Below are 18,174 nucleotides of genomic sequence, written 5' to 3'. Positions count from 1 at the left end.
GGAGGATTTAGTTCCCTCCAAATTCAATAAAATGAAAACCATGTCCATCATTTCTATGAGTACCATCTCCACAAGATCAAGGGTATGGGATGGCATGGGTATTGGGAATTCAACAGCACTTTGTATCAACAGAGTCCATATAAACAAACATACAGCTTCAGCAAAATATTTATGGATATCATTTAGTTTATACCATTCAATTTTTCCAGAATTGGTAGCAGTAGATCTCAGTCTTTCACCTAAATGTTATTAATTTAAAACTATGCAACACAGGTTTTTCAGGTACTAATGAACCAAAACTCTGCTAAATAATGGTGGGAGAGCATGTTGATCTCTTGTTAGGATGCAGTCTATAAATTATTTGAAGCTGACAATGACTATGGACTTTTTGTCCCATACTGCAGCTGCTCACATTGGTGTAGGGATCAGTGGCCAGGAAGGCATGCAGGCTGTCATGTCGAGTGACTATGCATTTGGACAGTTTCGGTTCCTGCAGCGACTGCTCCTAGTTCATGGGAGGTGGTCATACATCCGGATGTGCAAGTTTTTAAAATACTTCTTCTACAAAAACTTTGCATTTACTTTAGTCCACTTTTGGTATTCCTTTTTCAATGGATTTTCTGCACAGGTAAAAATAAAAACCTCTTATTGTTTGAAAAAAAGTAAGCAGTGTAATAATTATTATGCTTTTTAATTAAAAAAAAATCTAAGTGTTGAAGACAAATCTTAGAAAGCTCTTTTGTTGTCAAAGCTAGAAAGACTCACTGAACAGAAAGAGAAATGAAGTTAGAATGGTAAAGGAAAAGGACTTACTCAGCTTATGGAAAAGAAAAATAATTCTATAATAGTATTCATTGGAAAGTGACATCAGGGCTTTTAACTGTAACTACTAGCATTTAATTACTGCAATAGGATTTAATCACCTTAATAGGCCATGCATTTCCTTGCTTGAATTGTGGGAATAATTCATGTTGAAGTTATTGATGAATTGCCATCCTAAAAGAAATGTGAATTAGGGAGTTAGAGTAATCCACAATACCCCTTTCAGCTGTTGTGTCATCTGAAAAGACTATGGTTAATCTTAAACTTTCATTTCATTCTCCCATCCAATCAACATATCTTTTGGTTTTCCCTCTGTTATAAATATCTGTTTAAAAATAGATATTTTTTTATAATACTTCAATAGTTGCTAAATTTACCATACATTGTTGCAAATAGTGTTCAGGTTTGTAATTTTTGTGTTTTTTTATGCATAGAAATGGCCATTTGATTTCTTGCTATTTTGTTTCTGGCTTAAGTTATGATTTAGAGAGGTAAATAAATCTCATGTTTTCTTCTCGTGTACAGACTGCATACGAGAACTGGTTTATCACACTTTACAACGTTCTGTACAGCAGTCTTCCAGTGTTGGTTGTTGGAGTGCTTGATCAGGTATGTTCCATCCAAATATTCAATCCCAGTATAATCTGTGCATATTTATTAACTGGACTGATCCTAAGGAGGGAAATATTTTGGTAGAGCCCAATATGGTTCCAGACCAAATAAACAATGATCACAATGGTGCAAGAAGTGAAGTTAAAAGCTGCATGATTTTATCCTCGCCTCCACCTCCGCCTCCTCTGCCTCTTCCTCCCCCTCCTCCCTCTGCATTGTTCCAAGCTATAGTTTGGATTATAGTTTTCTGTTTAACTCATTTTTTTCCCTCTGTTCTTTTTAGGATGTCACAGATAGATTGAGTCTTCGGTTTCCAAAACTTTATATACCAGGGCAAAAAGGCTCTTACTTCAATTTTACAAAGTTCTTTCTCAGCTTGCTTCATGGCATTATTGTATCCATGATAATTTTCTTTGTGCCATATGGAGCCTTTCTCCAAACAATGGGCCAAGATGGTGAGGCACCAACAGATTACCAGTCATTTGCAGTTACCACAGCTTCCTCTCTAATTATAGCTGTTAATTTTCAGGTAAGTAGATGTTTCATAATTTCCTCCATTCTCTTTCAAAGATGGATAGTCATGATTTAAGTGCGATTGTCCTTGAATTCCTTGCCAATGTTAGCAATGTATGAGAATATGAGTTCACCTTCAACATCCTTTGTTTATTCCCATCCACAGTTCCGCACCCTTTCCAGTAAAGATCATTTAAAGTAATCACTGAGCATTACCTTTCTTTTTAATTCCTTTCCACCCTTGCCCAAAGCTGCTGAGGCTAACTGTATCTCCCTTGTAGCTCTGACTGATGTCAGCAAAGGCAAAAGTATAAGCTTTGGGACCTCCCCTTTTGTGTAACTCTATATCACATCATGTGTTGTCATAATACACCAGAGGGAGCGCTTGAGTAAATTATTTTCTTGCACCACTTTTAGAGTTTGCTAATTTTAGATTATCTAATGTTCATTAATACCTCATTCAATTAAAAAGCAATGTGCATTGGGATAAGGTATAACAAAAAACATGTTATTAACATCTAGACCATGCACTATGAGAAATTGAGAGATCTTATTTACTGATTAAGGTGCAAATATATAAACACCAAGATTATAACCTGGTAATTTTAATGTTGCAAGCAGATTTGGTCCTGGGGATTTTCTATGACTTGAAGTTTATTGTCAGAAGCAATTACAAGGACTTCAATAAATGTGCATTTGGCCATATTTCCTTTTCGGCCAGAACTTGTAATAAAACCAAAATAGTGTGACACTGTTTGGAGATCTCTGGGACCTGTATGAATAAAACAAGAACCAATATGCCTCCTCAACCAATCACATGGGAAAACCCTTAATAGGACATAGAAGCCACAAAATTCCATAATCTGCAGTTTAGGCACCATATGTACTGGTTAACTGCTTGCTGTGTGCACACAATTGTGCCATTAATGTATACAGTGGTTCTGTCAAGTTATATGGCAATAGTGCAGCTGTGTTCAACTTGTAAAGGGTGCACAGTAAAAACAGCCAGGATGGTCTTTTTCCCATCAACCTCTACTCAAACCATCACCTATGCAAGCTAAATGGCTCGACCTTACAGGTTTGGTGATTAACGTGAGTAAATTGAGAGTTGGCCTTTATCCAAAATTTTGTCAGTCTATTATCACTCAATTGGTAGAATGGGTGTAAGCAGGCGTGTATGTGACATCCAACTGCAATAGAGTATCATTAAGGTTATTCTGATGATAGTTACACTGTCCGAGCACTGCACTGGGGAAACAGAGGGCATGCAGAGAGCAATGAAGTCTTGTTTTTTTTGAATATCATTATTGAACACAGCTGATTATAGAACTGATATCACATCGTAAACTTCATTCATCAAATTTTATATTTTGCTCAATTTTTTTTGCAGAGTATTTAATATAGAATATTCAATATAAAATGTTCATACAAGTATTTTAACTACTTCTTGCAGATTGCTCTGGACACCTCTTACTGGACATTTGTCAATGCCTTTTCAGTCTTCGGAAGTATCATTTTGTATTTTGCAATCATGTTTGACCTTCACAGTGCAGGAATCCATATCCTTTTCCCATCAGTTTTTGCCTTTACTGGTCAGTAACATTATGATGTATTATACAATATTTTAAGTGTAGGAATGTTTCATATGGCCCAATAGTTCTGCTGTTTGTGCTCCACTTAAATGGTTTCCATCCTTGTTTCATGAAGAAATGTAATAATTTAAATGCATCAGTTAAAAGGAAAAGGTTAAAATACATTTTGTTTAGGGAATGGTAAAGTGCAATGTTAATATAGCTCCCCATCCTGAAGGTCTCCAAATAAAGTGATGTTAGAGACAGTAGTAGCCTATTATTTTGATTCAGTTCTAAGTTTCCCAGCAAAATACTTTGGATGACTTTCAATTCTTTGCCACTTCCTAGACCTACATTGCCAATTTCTGCTAAAACCAGCGACAATGTCATACTGAATGAAGTAGTGGATAATTCTTATTTTTGAAATTGTAAGGGAGATATCACTGGGTAGTTTGAAGTGGACTCTTTCCCACCACCACCCCCGTCCCCCCCCCCCCCCCCAACAAGTTGGTCTGTACCTTATTGCTGACAACTGATAAATGTCCCCAATCTGCTTCACTGACAACCCTTTTATTGATGTGCACTAGTGTTATGGAATCATACAGCATGCAAACAGGGCCTTTGGCCCAACTCATCCATGCCAACCAGGATGTCAATCCAAGCTAGTTCCATTTGCCTGCATTTGGTCCATATCCCCCTTAACCTTTTCTATCCATGTACCTGCCTAAATGTCTTTTTAAACGTTGTAATTTTACCCACCTCTACAGCTTCCTCTGGCAGCTCACTCCATTTACCCCACCACTCTCTGTGTGGATAAAGTTTCCCCTCGGGTCCCTTTTAAATCTTTCCCCTCCCATCTTAAATCCATGTCCTCTAGTCTTAAACTCCCCTACACTGGGGGGGAAAAAACTGACCATCCACCTGATCTATGGCCCTCATGATTTTGTATACCTCTACAAGGTCACTCCTCGGCCTCAAGGAAAGAAGTCCCAGCATATCCAGCCCCTCATTATAGATCAAGCCCTCCAGTCCCAGTAACATGTTTGTCAATCTTTTCTGCACACTTTCCAACTTCCAACTTCCTATAGTTGGGTGACCAGAACTGTGCACAATACTCCAAGTGTGGTCTCACCAATCACTTGTACAGTTGCAACATGGCATCCCAATTCCAGCACTAAATTGATCAAATTTAAATTAACAGGTTAGGCACATTAATTAAACTGTACAAGGATTCCTAATAAAAGACAATTGTTTAAATGAATTGAAAGTACTCTTGATTCTGCTATCTTTGTATACAATCTGCAAAGAATGAGATGACCAACACCTTTTCCATATTAAATGAATGCTTCATTTTTTCCAACCATTTCTTCTTCCTTTCCTGACTATAATGCCCCTTATGGTTACATAAGCATTATTTGCTTTGCCAAATAACAATTACTTGGTGTTTACCAGTAGGTGTACTCGAGCATTTAACTTCAAGTGGAAAAATAGCAAAAATCTATTCTTTCCAAATGAGCAGACTTGCAAGAAAGTGCATTGTTATCCAGAATAAAATCCCAGGAGGATTTCTTCCATCCACACCATTCCTAGCCTTGAAATGCTGAGGAGAATTATCATCTCAGTAACTATTTTGTTTGTGATCAGCCAGGTTGGCCTAGACTTGTATTTTTATTGTATTTATTTCCTGGACAATACAATACTTGCCCAAGGTGGGTTCTGGCTTCCCTGCTTACTGAAAAATTGGGAAAATCGTTTTATTTTTAATTTTAAAAAGTTAAAACAAGGAAAGTGACATCTGAAAAGGTACACAGTGCCAGAAAATTTATTCTTGCTGCAAAGATCTGGAATAAATTAAAATTCCATTCTTTTTCTTCACTATGGATTTGTATTGATGGAATTGTACAGCTATATTGTAATAATATGCCCTGTTCCTGTTGAGCCATGATTATCACAGTTAATCATCTAGTGCTGTCAATGTTTCGTAATCTTACAAAAAGAAACCAACTTGCAATAAATGGCATCCTTCACTGATAAAGCAGTTCACAAACCACTTAACAGTCAAGGAATTACTTCTGAAATGTATTCAAGGTTGTAATATGGGGAAGTAAAGACCAAGTAACACAAAGTACCACATAAAACAATGAGATAAATGGCAAAGTTTTACCAATATTGCTTGATAAATATTCACCAGGATACTAGCAAATTCTACAAGTTGTGCCCAAGGATATATTGTGTCTATCAGAAAATGCAAATGGTTCCTCTGTTTAACATCTCACTAGAAAGATGGCACCTTTGGAACTGCAGCACTTTCTCAGACCTGCACTGGAGTGTTAACAAAAGGTATTCAAATCGCTTGAACAGAGCATGATCTAATCACATTCTGATTTGGAACTCCTGAGTTGAGGCTGACATTTAATTACATTTCTGCATTAAAGAATAGTTAAACAAGATTTGAGTGGCTATTTTAAATTCACTAATGGGATGCAACTGTTTTAGTACTAAACCAAGAACAAAAATGGATTGCTGAATTTGCTATAATTGGTTGGAGAAAGGTACTTTTTTAAAAATGGAACCTTAGTTTTGGTCTTCAATGCTGTAGTAATTTAACTATATACTTTTAGTAATCTAACTATATACTTCACAGGTGCTGCTCCTAATGCCCTTCGACAGCCATATCTATGGTTGACTATCATATTAACTGTGGCAATCTGCCTTCTCCCTGTTGTTGCTGTTCGCTTCATGATTCAAGTAGTGAGCCCATCAGAGACCGACAAGGTAAGTAATAGTGGTTGCTGCAGCACTAGCAGTAATATTATCTTCACACAATTTACATAAAGATGATTACAATTCATTTTTAGAATCTGTCAAAAGTTTTTATTTTTCATGCAATTTGCTTTTCAAAAAAAAAGAGCTAATAACTAACTTGTGAAGTTAAAGATAAGCTTTCTTTGTAAGTTCCTGAATGTGTTGACAGGATGGATGTTGAGATGATACTTCCTCTTACATAAGAATCCAAGGTTCATTGTTTAACAATTTTATTTGCTCTGAGTTTTGTGATTTTCCTCATAGTGCTGGCAGCAAGAGCTTTGAATATACTTAAGAAGAGGTATATAAATACTTAAGAAGAAAAATTACAGTGCGTAGATGTGAATGTGGATTTGAAGTTAAAATCAGATCAGACATGATATTAAATGACACTAAAGGGCTGGAGGAGCTGGGTGGCCTACTCCTGCTCCTAATTCGTAGGTCTGCAGGCAGAGAGTTTGGACTTGAATGAAGATTAAGAGCATGGGAAGGCCAGTTTAACTGCTTATGTGTGAATTTTGGGAGGATTTTCCTGCAGGGTGATCTTTTATATTGGAGGTGGTCCAGGGCAAGATTTCCTTTTGCGATCTTCCGATATTTTTTAGGTTGTTTCGTTAAAGGTACAGGCTAAGTTGCCTCTGTTGAACAGAGTAACTAGAATCAATGACTGAGGCTTTACTGCAGCTGGACATTTGCAGAAGGACAAAAAGTGAAATTAACAAAATATGGAGGAGGTTCAAACTGTTGAAGATATCCTTTTCTTCAATGATTTGGGAAGAGACCAATTAGAGACTGGCTGATTTTAAGAAAAGGCTGCCATGGAGTATAATTCCTGAAATACATTCAGGATAACTTTTATTTTTAATCATTATTTGGCAAGTCCAATAAGAGATTAACATAGAACAGTACAGTGTGGAAACAGGCCCTTTGGCCACGATGTCCATGCTGACCATGCCAATTCAAACTAATCCCATCTGCCTGCACAAGGCCTATATCCCTCCGTTTCCTGCCTGTTTGTGTCTGTCTAAGTGCCTCTTAAACATTGCTATTGTATCTGCTCACACCATTTCCCCTGGCAGCACATACCAGGGGAATCTGCACATACCAATCTCTGTTTAAACCAAAAATTTGCCTCATAAATCTTGTTTAAACATTCTCCCTCTCACCTTTGATATTTCCACCATTGGAAAAAGACTCTAACCACCTAGCCTGTCTACGCCTCCCATAATTTTATACACTCCTATCAGATCACCCCTCAGCATGTGAAACTCCGAAGAATACAATCCAAATTTGTCAAACCTCCTCTTGTAGCTAGTATTCTCTAATCTAGGCAATGCCTTGGTGAACAACTTCTACACCCTCTCAAGTCTTCATATCCTTCCTGTAATACAATGAACAGAACTACACAGTACTCCAAATGTGGCCTGACCAAGGTTTTATACAGCTGCAATATGACCTCCTGACTTTGAATCTTAATATACCGACTGATGAAGGCAAGTATGCCATAGGCCGCCTTTACCGCCCGATCTACTTATGAAGCCACTTTCAGGGAGCTATGGACTTGCACCCCAAAGTCCCTCGGTACATCAATGCTCCTGCCACTTACCGTATACTTTCCTCTAACATTTGACATCCCAAGGTGCAACACCTCACACTTGTTCAGATTAAACCTCATCTGCCATTTTTCTGCCCACATTCCTGACTTGTCTGAATCCTTTGACAGCCTTCCTTACTATCCACAACTCTGCCAATTTTTTGTCATCTGCAAATCAGCCCACCTATAGCTCCGATAGAGGTCTCAGCACAGATCCCTGTGGAACACCGCTCTGGTCAGAATAACACCTTTCCACCACTACCCTTCATCTTCTATGGCCAAGCCAGTTTTGAATCCAATCTACCAAACCTCCATGGATCCCATGAACTTTAATCTTCTGAATCAGCCTACCATGAAGGACATTGTTGAAAGCTTTACTAAAGTCCATGTAGACTACATCCACTGCCCCACCTTCATCAATCATCATCATCATCATCATCTCAAAAAAACTCAATCAAGTTTGTAAGACATGACCTCCCCAGTGTGAAAGTTGATCTGCACTATAATAAAGCAGACCACAACAGAACCAAGGAGCGTACAATAAGTTCTTTATTGCTTAGTGGGAGTGGGGGGGTACACGGAGGAGCAAACAGTCACTGCTGATCTTCCCTGCACGTGGCCCGACTCAAGGAATACAGGGTGTTAACTTAGCTTAAGTACATTGTTCTCTGCTCTGAAACTCCACCCACTCCCTAGGCCATGCACCTACTGCACAGGCATACCCATATTTGGGTATGCTTGACCAACTAGTGCTGCCATTTGTCAAACCGAGGCTGCTGCGAGCAGCCTTACATGTTCACACATCATTCACAGTTGGAGCCTTCTGTTCTACACTGTTTTCTTGTGGCCTTGAGATTTCATAGCTCAGTAACTTCTTATCACACCAAGCAGATTACACTAGCAGGTGACTTATTGTATTTACAGCGGTTGTATAACCAGTAACACTTTGTTTACCAGAGTCCCCTTCCCATTGTCCTTTACACCAGCACAAAGCTAAACTGACTATCCCTAATAAGGCTATGATTTTCCAGGTGCAAGTAGATCTTATTCCTAAGAATCTTCTCCAGTAATTTCCCTACCACTGATGTAAGGTTCACTGGTCTATCATTTCCTGATTTGTCTCTATTGCCCTTCTTAAACAGAGGAACAACGTTGGCTATTATCCTGCCCTCTGGGACATCACCTGTGGTTAAGGAGGATGCAAAGATCTTTGTCAAGGCCCCAGCAATCTCCTACCTTGCCTATCTCAATAATCTGGGATAAATCCCATCAGGCCCTCAGGATTTGTCCACCTTAATGCTCTTCAAGAGCCCAACACCACCACCACCTGGATATTAACATTTTGGAGTTCTCGATCAAAATTTACCATAGTCCATAGAACAGGAAGGAGCATTCTAAATTGGGATACAGCCAGTTTTACTTTGCTGAGGTAAGACTCAGCAAAAGAGGAAACAACTAAATCAGCATCAGAACAGTGAGAGGTGTTCATTCCCAATAAAAGGAGTTGCTCCCAAATCTAAACCCTACAGTTATTGAAGGACATGCAGGGTAAAATTGGACAAAAGGGGCAAGCTTATGACAGATACAAAAGTTCAATGCTACTTTGATCCAAGAGAAGAATAGGTAGGACAAGGGTGAAATTTTGAACAAAAACAGCAAGGCACAGAGGGTGCTTGCAGAAATATTGGTAGATAAAATTGTGGAAATCTGTAAGATGCTTTATCTATACCTGAAGGAAAAGAGAATAACCAGGGAAGAGCAGGTCCTATTGCAATACAAAGGATGTACAGCACTGTCAAGGATCATTTGGCCTGACTAGTCCATGCCATCACTTGTGCTTCACTTGAGACTCCTCCCAGCTTTCCTCATTTGCATCTGTCTGTGTAACCCTCTATTCCCATGTCCCGTTACATGCTTAGCCAGCCTCCCTTTAATTAATCTGTTATTCACCACAATCTTCCCTGTGGCAGCAAGTTCCACAGTTTGAATTTCTTGGTGCCTACCTTGTGATGATGGTCTCCTTCCCATGTTCTCCCTCCATTCACTCGATCAAATCCCTTCATAATTTTATGGATCTTTATTCACTCATCTATCAGCTGCCTTTTCTCAAGAGAAAAAGAGGCAGTTTGTTCATCCTTTCCTGATGTGTAGTCCCTCACGTTAACAGTCTCATCCTTGTATATCCTCTTTGCGCCCTTTTCAGTGTCTGTATATCCTTTTTATAATATGGAAATAGAACTGTATACGGTGTCTTCCAAACAAGGCTTATATAGGGTTAGCACATCTCTACTTTGCAGTTCTAAGTCCAAATGCTTAGTTTGATCTTCTTTTCATGGCTTGCCAATTTGTGGGCAACATTTAGACATTTAGTGGAGAACGAAATGGTAGCCTGGGCGTGGAGGATTTACAATTTTAAGTAAATACTCTGTACCAATTTTCGCGAGAAAATGTTATATTACAAACATTAAATATGCACAGAAAATTATTAATACAGAGATGAGACTTATTGACTTCTCTGAAGATGGATAAATTGCCAAAGCAGAGAAAATGTATCCAGGCTCTTCTCACAAAAAAGGGGAAATTATGCAGTCACTATCCTTTTCCTGGATTGAAGTTGTGGTTCTGGAGGACTAGATGACTGTCAATGTGATACTGCTTTTTTTTAAATAAAAAAAAGGACAGACTGAGTAATTACCATCCAATCAATCCAGCATTGGTGGTGGGGAAATCAGAAACCAGCATTTAGATGGGCACAGGTTGATCAAGTAGATTCAATGTGGATTTGCTTGAAGGTTTTATTTGACTAACTTGATTTCCCTAAGAGGATTTTTGGTAAGCCTTTGACAAGGTTGCTCATGGCAGATTGGTCAAGAAAGTAAAATTCCATGGGATCCAATGACAAAATGACAAATTGGATTAGAAGTTGGCTCAATGGGAGAAGGCCAAGCAATTTTAGCCAATGAACAGCTGAATTCTGATCCCTTGCTTTTGAAAACTTCACTTTGAGCCATGATTAAAACTTAAGGATGACACTAAAATTTACAGTGTCATTGACTGTGAGGAAGAAAGTTGTCGGATACAAAGATCAATGAACTGATTAGGTGGAGAAATGGGTAATGGTTTGGAGAATGCAAACAAGTGAATACATGTAGAGGATCAGAGGGATCTTGGAGTGAATGTTCATAGTTCCTTGAAGATAACAGGACAAGGTGGAGAAAGTGGTTATAAAGGTGTAAAGGATAATTGCCCTGTTCTTATAATATGTATAAAACACCTAGGCCATTGATGGAGGACTGAATAGAATTCTGTTCACCACACAGGGAGAGTGTAATCATGGCTCAAAGTGAAGTTTTCAAAAGCAAGGAATCTGAATTTAGCTGTCCGAGAGATGTTCAGTAGAGATTTCAGATGATTCTGCAGAATTATGGTTATGAGGAGACAATGGCTGGGCTGGGGTTTTGTCTTTGAAGCAAAAGAATCTGAGGGGATATTTAATTTTAGTGTAAAAACAAAACTGATAGCCCTAAACCAAGTGAATAGAAGGATCTGTTTACCATTTGGATTGAAGTTGTTTAATCAGAGGAAGCAGAATTTGAGTTAAAAGGTTTGGAAGGTAAGGGAGGTGTGGTGATCGAGGAAAATCTTTCTCATCCAAATTGTAGTGGGGCTAGACACTTGCATCAAGAGAAGCTGATGGAGTTAGAAACCTTCATGTTTATTAAGTATCTTTTGAGGGCATTGAAATACAATTAACTTAACACCTACATTTTAGGGCAGCATGGATACAATGAGCTGATCTCCTTCAGTGCCAGTATTGATTACCTTGGCTTTGCTATAACCGAATCATCTCCACAGATTCCTTTTAAGGGTTAGAGCTCTTTAAATAATATCGTCTTGTTTTTAATAGATTCAAATGAACCGCAAAAAATACGAGATTGAACTTAAGCCTAAACCAAGTCAGCCAAGTTCTTTCCAACGGAATGCATCAGTTCGTCGATCAGGCTATGCATTTTCACATCAAAGAGGATACGCAGATCTAATTTCTTCAGGTCGCAGTATCCGTAAGAAAGGAGCACGCTCTGAACTAGGTGTCAACAGTCTGACACAGGGAACAGCAGGTGCCAACGCAAGTTGAAATTATCACCATGTTGTGACTTGTCTGTGACTTTTTTTATTGGAAATAATTTTGCTGAAAGGAAAACAACTTTTTAAAAAAAATCTCAGGATCAATTGGAGGAAGTTTCCAACGCATTCAATATGCGACTTTCACACTCTACGGGGTATCTGGGATCCTCCCAATTTGCACAAAAGAAAGGCGAGGAAATCTGCAGGGGCCAACCACTATATTTAAGCGTAAAGAGATAAATCTGGTTTCCAAGCATTGTTCTCCTGTTGCTACATTGTAATATTTTATGGATTTTCATTTGAGACTTTAAGAAGACACATAATTTTGTTGTATTGACTTGCAGAAACTACCTAAATGAGGTGTTTTTCATGTTTACATTTATATAAGTTACTCACTTTTTATTCAATTTGTGAATACCATATGTTTCACCTTTAATGCTTTACCAAATATGACAGCATTAAATCTTTTATAAAATTCTGTTTTTCCACTGCTCAAGTTCTGAAATACATATGTGAAAAAACACTAAAATCTGCACTACCATTTTTATTTTCTGTTCTTAAGTTCTTAAATATTTTTTTCCATAAGTAATTAAACATTTAGTTTGAACATTCCTCCTTGTCAACTTTTTAAACCATTATACTTGCCTTGAAGCATTAAATAATATGTCTGTATATAATGTATATTTTCAGGCTTGTTTTCTGTACTAAATAAGGACAATTAAACATGTAAAGTTTATTGATTCTTGTTTAATTATTCCAATATCAGTCTTTTACTGAACCACAAAACCATGGCAGCATACTAGAAATCTCAGATGTATACCATTAGCCTTTAACACCTTGTTGTTATTGCTAATCTTCATATCCAAGGAAAGATGCAAGATTGCCGGATCACATTGAAAGCAATTTGGATTTGACTGACACTGGAATTGGTTGGGTTTTTAGTTCCTTTTTTTCGTTTAAAAAGTCAGAGCCAAAAAGGTTTATAGGAATATTTGTTCTGCTGATCAAAAATATTTTTGAGTTAGTCAGATAACTGAAGGTTTAATTCATGCAGCTACATATGATAGCAATTGTTTGGTTCATATTTACTGTCTCCATCTTTCAGAAAATAAGCTAATGAGGTGGACTATCAATTAACGTAAATTGCTTGTTTATTTTCTATCTAACTGCAGGAAGTTTCCTTGCAGCTGCTGCTTTACTACTGTAGCAATATTAAATGTGTGCCCACAACTGTTTGCACACAGAAGTTTAGATTTCAGTGTATCTATGTCCATATATCTTCCAGTGGCATCCATGGCAATGGAGCTGGAGCAGCTTTAAGGAAGTCTGGGGGGGTGGGGGGGGGTGAAGAAACAATCCAATCTGGAAAAGGATGTCCTCTTTTAATAGTAGATTCCTGTAGCTGAAAGGTTGACATGAGACTGCAGATGCTGGAATCTGGAGGAACTCAGTGGGTCAGGCAGCATCTATGGAGGGAAATGGACAGTTAACATTTCAAGTCAAGACCCTTCATCTGGACGGAGGGTTGTAGGTTAGGAAATCCTTTACATAGCACAAGTTCAAATTGAGGTTGAGGCAAGTATGCATAACAATTTAAATTTGCCTTCCATCTAATCAATTTCCAAAATAGGCTGGGGAGCAAAGTAGTCTGAGAATACGAACAGAAGGGCTGTTGAAGGTCGCCACACAAGCTGGTAAGGCATGAACAACTACAAATGGAGTTAATTACTGGAGGAGTTAATTGCAGGAATGCTCATGCATAAAACTTTGGCCTGGTCACACTTATGTGCAAACACATTCTACACGGCACTATTAAGAATATTAAAACATTGGCAAGAAATATTTAGGTTGATGCTGCTGAAATTGAAATCTGCAACTGTCATTAATTTTGTTAGCTGTGGCTCTTGCTTCGGAGAAAAAGGTAAAGTGTTTAAAATCATGAAGGGGTAACAACTCACCGTCCGAGCAGGCGAACCGGCTTGGCGGTCAGGTCGCGTGTCGTCGGAGCAGCGAGGCCCAAGATAGCGCTGGGTCTTTGGCTTCCCCGAGCGACGGGGGGAACCTGCGCGTGGGAGAAGTTTGATGACATAGCGCATAAGTCATTTTCGTTTTCGGTGGGCGGGAACCATTCCTCTTAAAAGGCCCATGCAAGGCGGGAAAATAAATCAGTTTTGTTCTGCAACTCATCGACTAGTGTCTTACTTTTGCGTCGCGGTAGCAGCCACTACATTGGTGACCCTGACAGTCCAAATGGATTTTGGAACCACACAATGAATGACAACGCAGCAACCAATGCAGTGGCACTCAAGCTGCTCACCTTTTGGATGCTTCGGTCCCGCGTCTGATTTGGCTAGGCCGAAGCACAATTCCAACTTCAGCAGATCACCTCCGACTCCACACGGTACTACCACGTGGTCAGCTCCCTGGACCAGGAGACAGCCGCCCAGGTCAGAGACTTCATCCAGTCTCCTCTGGAGGAAGGCAAGTACCCGGCTTTCAAAGACCTTCTTATTCAGACCTTAGGCCTCTCCCGTAGCAAGCGCGCCGCCCGCCAACTTCAGCTTGATGGCCTGGGGGACAGATCCCTATCGGCCCTGATGAACGAGATTCTGGCCTTGGCTGAGGGACACAAGCCCTGCCTGATGTTCAAACAGGCCTTCCTCAAATAACTACCCGACAGCATTCACCTGCTGTTGGCTGAAGCAGATTTCAGCAACCCACGTGAGGTAGCCGCCCGGGCGGATGTCCTGTGGAAGGCCAAACATGAGAGTGGGTCGTCCATCAGCCAAATCGCCAGACTGCGAGCCCAACGCCTACCTAAACCAGTCCCTGCAACCGACGACCACACCCCAGGAACACAGACGATGACACTGGCGACCAGCTGTGTTCCCACCATCAGGGGTGGGGCACGGAGGCCCATCGATGCCGCCCACCCTGCAAGTTTCAGGGAAACGCCAGGGCCAGCCGCCGCTGATGGCTACAGCGGCTGGCCACCAACACAGCCTTCTATTCGTTTGGGACAAGCAGTCTAGGCGTCGTTTCCTCGTCGATACTGGAGCAGAGGTCAGTGTTTTGCCCCCCACCGGCCACAACACTTGTAGCAGGCAACAGGGTCCCACACTCAAAGCCACAAACGGCACAACGATACGGACTTTTGGTACCCATACAGTTCAATTACAATTCGGCGACAGCTGTTTTACCTGGAACTTTACCCTTGCCGCCATCACCCAGCCACTCCTGGGAGCCGATTTCCTTTGGGCCCACAGTCTGTTAGTCGAACTGCGAGGGAAGCGGCTAGTGCACTCCAGAACTTTCCAAACCTACCCCCTGGAAGAAGCCAGCCTACCAGCCCTGCGCCTGGACTCCATTTCCCTGTCTGGCAACGAGTTCACCAAGCTCCTAGCCGAGGTTGCATCGGTTTTGGCACCTCAGTTTACAAATTTGATGCCCAAACACGGGGTGCGGCATCACATCATTACCACAGCGCCACCCCTTCATGCCCGAGCACAATGACTACCTCTAGACAAGCTCCACCTAGCAAAGGAAGAGTTCCGCCACATGGAGGAGCTGGGGATCGTTCGCAGATCAGACAGCCCCTGGGCATCCCCCCTGCACGTGGTCCCCAAAGCCACCGGCGGGTGGAGGCCCTGCGGCGACTACCGCAGGCTGAATGACGCCACCACCCCGGACCGCTACCCCGTCCCTCATATCCAGGACTTTGCGGTGAACCTACACGGGGCCCACATCTCCAAGGTGGACCTCGTCCAGGGATACCACCAAATCCCAGTCCACCCTGACGACATCCCCAAAACTGTGCTCATCACTCCATTTGGCCTCTTCGAATTCCTTCGAATGTCATTTGGCCTTAAGAACGCCGCGCAGACCTTCCAGTGGCTGACGGACACGGTAGGCCGCGGCCTGGACTTCGTGTTCATTTATTTAGATGACATACTAATCGCCAGCCATGACCGCCAAGAACACCTTTCCCACCTCCGTCAACTGTACTCCCGTCTCAGTGATTTCAGCCTCACTATCAACCCAGCCAAGTGCCAATTCGGACTCAACTCTATTTCCTCGGCCACAGAATCACCAGCGAAGGAGCAACACCCCTACCCAACTTTTACCATTGGTTCATCCCTGCAGCAGCCCGTATCATGCGCCCTTTGTTCCCGCTGATTTCTGGCAAGGGCAAGGATATTGCCTGGAACGACAAGGCCACGGCTGCCTTCATAAAGGCCAAGGACGCCCTGGCAGATGCCACGATGCTGGTACACCCTAGGACAGACGTGCCAACTGCCCTCACAGTGGATGCATCCAACACCACGGTCGGTGGGGTACTGGAACAACTAATCAAAGGCCATTGGCAACACTTGGCGTTTTTCAGCAGGCACCTGAGACCACCCGAACTGAAATACAGTGCTTTTGATTGGGAACTTCTAGCACTGTACTGGCGGTCCGGCATTTCCGGTACTTTTTAGAAGGCAGGCCTTTCACCGCTTTCACTGACCATGAGCCTATGTCTTTCGCCTTCTCCAAGGTCTCCGATCCCTGATCAGCTTGTCAGCAGCGACATTTGTCCTATATTTCCGAATTCACAACGGATATCCAACGTCTCTCCAGAAAGGACAATGTCGTTGCTGATGCGCTTTCCAGACTGACTATCCACAGCCTGTCCCTGGGTGTAGACTACACGGCCCTGCCTGCCGCACAGCAAGCTGACGACGAGCTGCCTAGCTACAGAACTGCAGTCTCGAGCCTGCAGCTCCAAGATTTCTTAGTTGGTTCAGGTCAGCAGACCCTCCTTTGCGATGTCGCAACAGGTCAGCCCCGCCCTATAGTTCCTGCAGCCTGGAAGAAACGCGTTTCTGACTCGGTACACGGGTTGGCGCACCCATCCATCAGATCAACTGTCCGACTGGTCGCCAGCAAGTTTGTCTGGCACGGCCTGTGCAAACAGGTCAGTGAGTGGGCCAGGATTTGTCCGCACTGCCAGACATCAAAAATCCAATGACACACCGAGGTCCCGCCACGGCAGTTCGAGCCTACCCGTAGAAGGTTCGACCACATCCACGTCGACCTCGTTGGTCCCCCGCCAGTTTCAAGAGGAGCCCAGTACCTCCTTACCATCGTGGACCAGTTCACGAGGTGGCTAGAGGAAACCCCTCTATCCGACATCACGACTGATTCCTGTGCCCGGGCGCTGCTCACAATTGGATCTCATGTTTTGGTGTTCTGGCCCACATCACTTCAGACAGGAGCGCCCAGTTTTCCTCCAGCCTATGGTCTGCGTTAGCGAAAATGCTAGGGATGCAACTGCACATCACCACGGCCTACCACCCTCAATCAAACGGGTTGGTGGAACGTTTCCACCGCCATCTGAAATCAGCCCTGATGGCCCACTTGAAAGGTCCTAACTGGGTCGACGAACTGCCTTGGGTCCTGCTCGGCATACACACTGCCCCCAAGGAAGATCTCCACACTTCATCAGCTGAACTCGTATGCGGTGCGCCCCTGGTTGTCCCAGGGGAGTTCATACCCACCCTTCGGGGGCAAGAGGCACAACCCATGGCAGTCCTGGAAAGACTGCGCAAGAGGCTCGGCAGCTTGGCACCGATTCCCACTTCGCGGCATGGTCAAGTCCCATCCTGTGAGCCCAAGGAACTATGAGACTGTAAGTTCGTTTTCGTTCACAGGGGCACACCCCGGGCACCGTTGCAACGACCATAGGAGGGGCCATTCCGGGTCATCAGGAATAATGGGTCCATCTTTATTTTGGACAGTGGGGGCAAGGAAGAAGTCTTCACGATGGACTGCCTCAAACCGGCCCATTTAGATCTACAACAACCGGTCGAGGTCCCAACACTGCGATGCAGAGGCCGACCTCCTAAGCAATGGCTAGCACAGCTCGCGAACCTTGGACCATATCGCTGGTCCTGGGTGGGGAAGTTGTGTAGCGACTCACTGTCCGAGCAAGCAAACCGGCTTGGCGGTCAGGTCGCGCGTCGTCGGAGCGGCGAGGCCCAAGATGGCTCTGGGCCTTCGTCTTCCCCGAGCGACAGGGAGAACCCCTGCATTGGAAAAGTTTGACATAGCGCGTACGTCATTTCCGTTTTCGGTGGACGGGAACCGTTC

The 18,174-nt window shown here is 42.3% G+C and overlaps 1 protein-coding gene across 5 annotated transcripts in view; it reads left to right on the top strand.

Annotated features, from left to right (window-relative positions):
• The window catches only part of atp8b1 (ATPase phospholipid transporting 8B1), a 150,414-nt gene extending 137,634 nt beyond the window's left edge, over positions 1 to 12,780 (top strand). For 4 of the 5 annotated variants that reach the window (XM_052044231.1, XM_052044212.1, XM_052044241.1 and 1 more), the window contains exons 23-28: positions 405 to 628; positions 1,348 to 1,431; positions 1,718 to 1,963; positions 3,401 to 3,539; positions 6,163 to 6,293; positions 11,825 to 12,693. In XM_052044231.1, the coding sequence (XP_051900191.1) occupies positions 405 to 628; positions 1,348 to 1,431; positions 1,718 to 1,963; positions 3,401 to 3,539; positions 6,163 to 6,293; positions 11,825 to 12,052 (1,052 nt within the window). In that variant the 3' untranslated portion in view covers positions 12,053 to 12,693. Of the gene's footprint in view, positions 1 to 404; positions 629 to 1,347; positions 1,432 to 1,717; positions 1,964 to 3,400; positions 3,540 to 6,162; positions 6,294 to 11,824 lie in introns of all 5 variants that reach the window. The other variant, XM_052044204.1, reaches the window with a different exon arrangement.
• Positions 12,781 to 18,174: the final 5,394 nt, after the last annotated feature.

Source organism: Pristis pectinata, chromosome 2, assembly GCF_009764475.1.
Source record: "Pristis pectinata isolate sPriPec2 chromosome 2, sPriPec2.1.pri, whole genome shotgun sequence".
Lineage (NCBI taxonomy): Eukaryota > Metazoa > Chordata > Chondrichthyes > Rhinopristiformes > Pristidae > Pristis > Pristis pectinata.
Note: the sequence above shows the minus strand (reverse complement) of the source record. Positions and strands in the feature narration are given on the sequence as shown.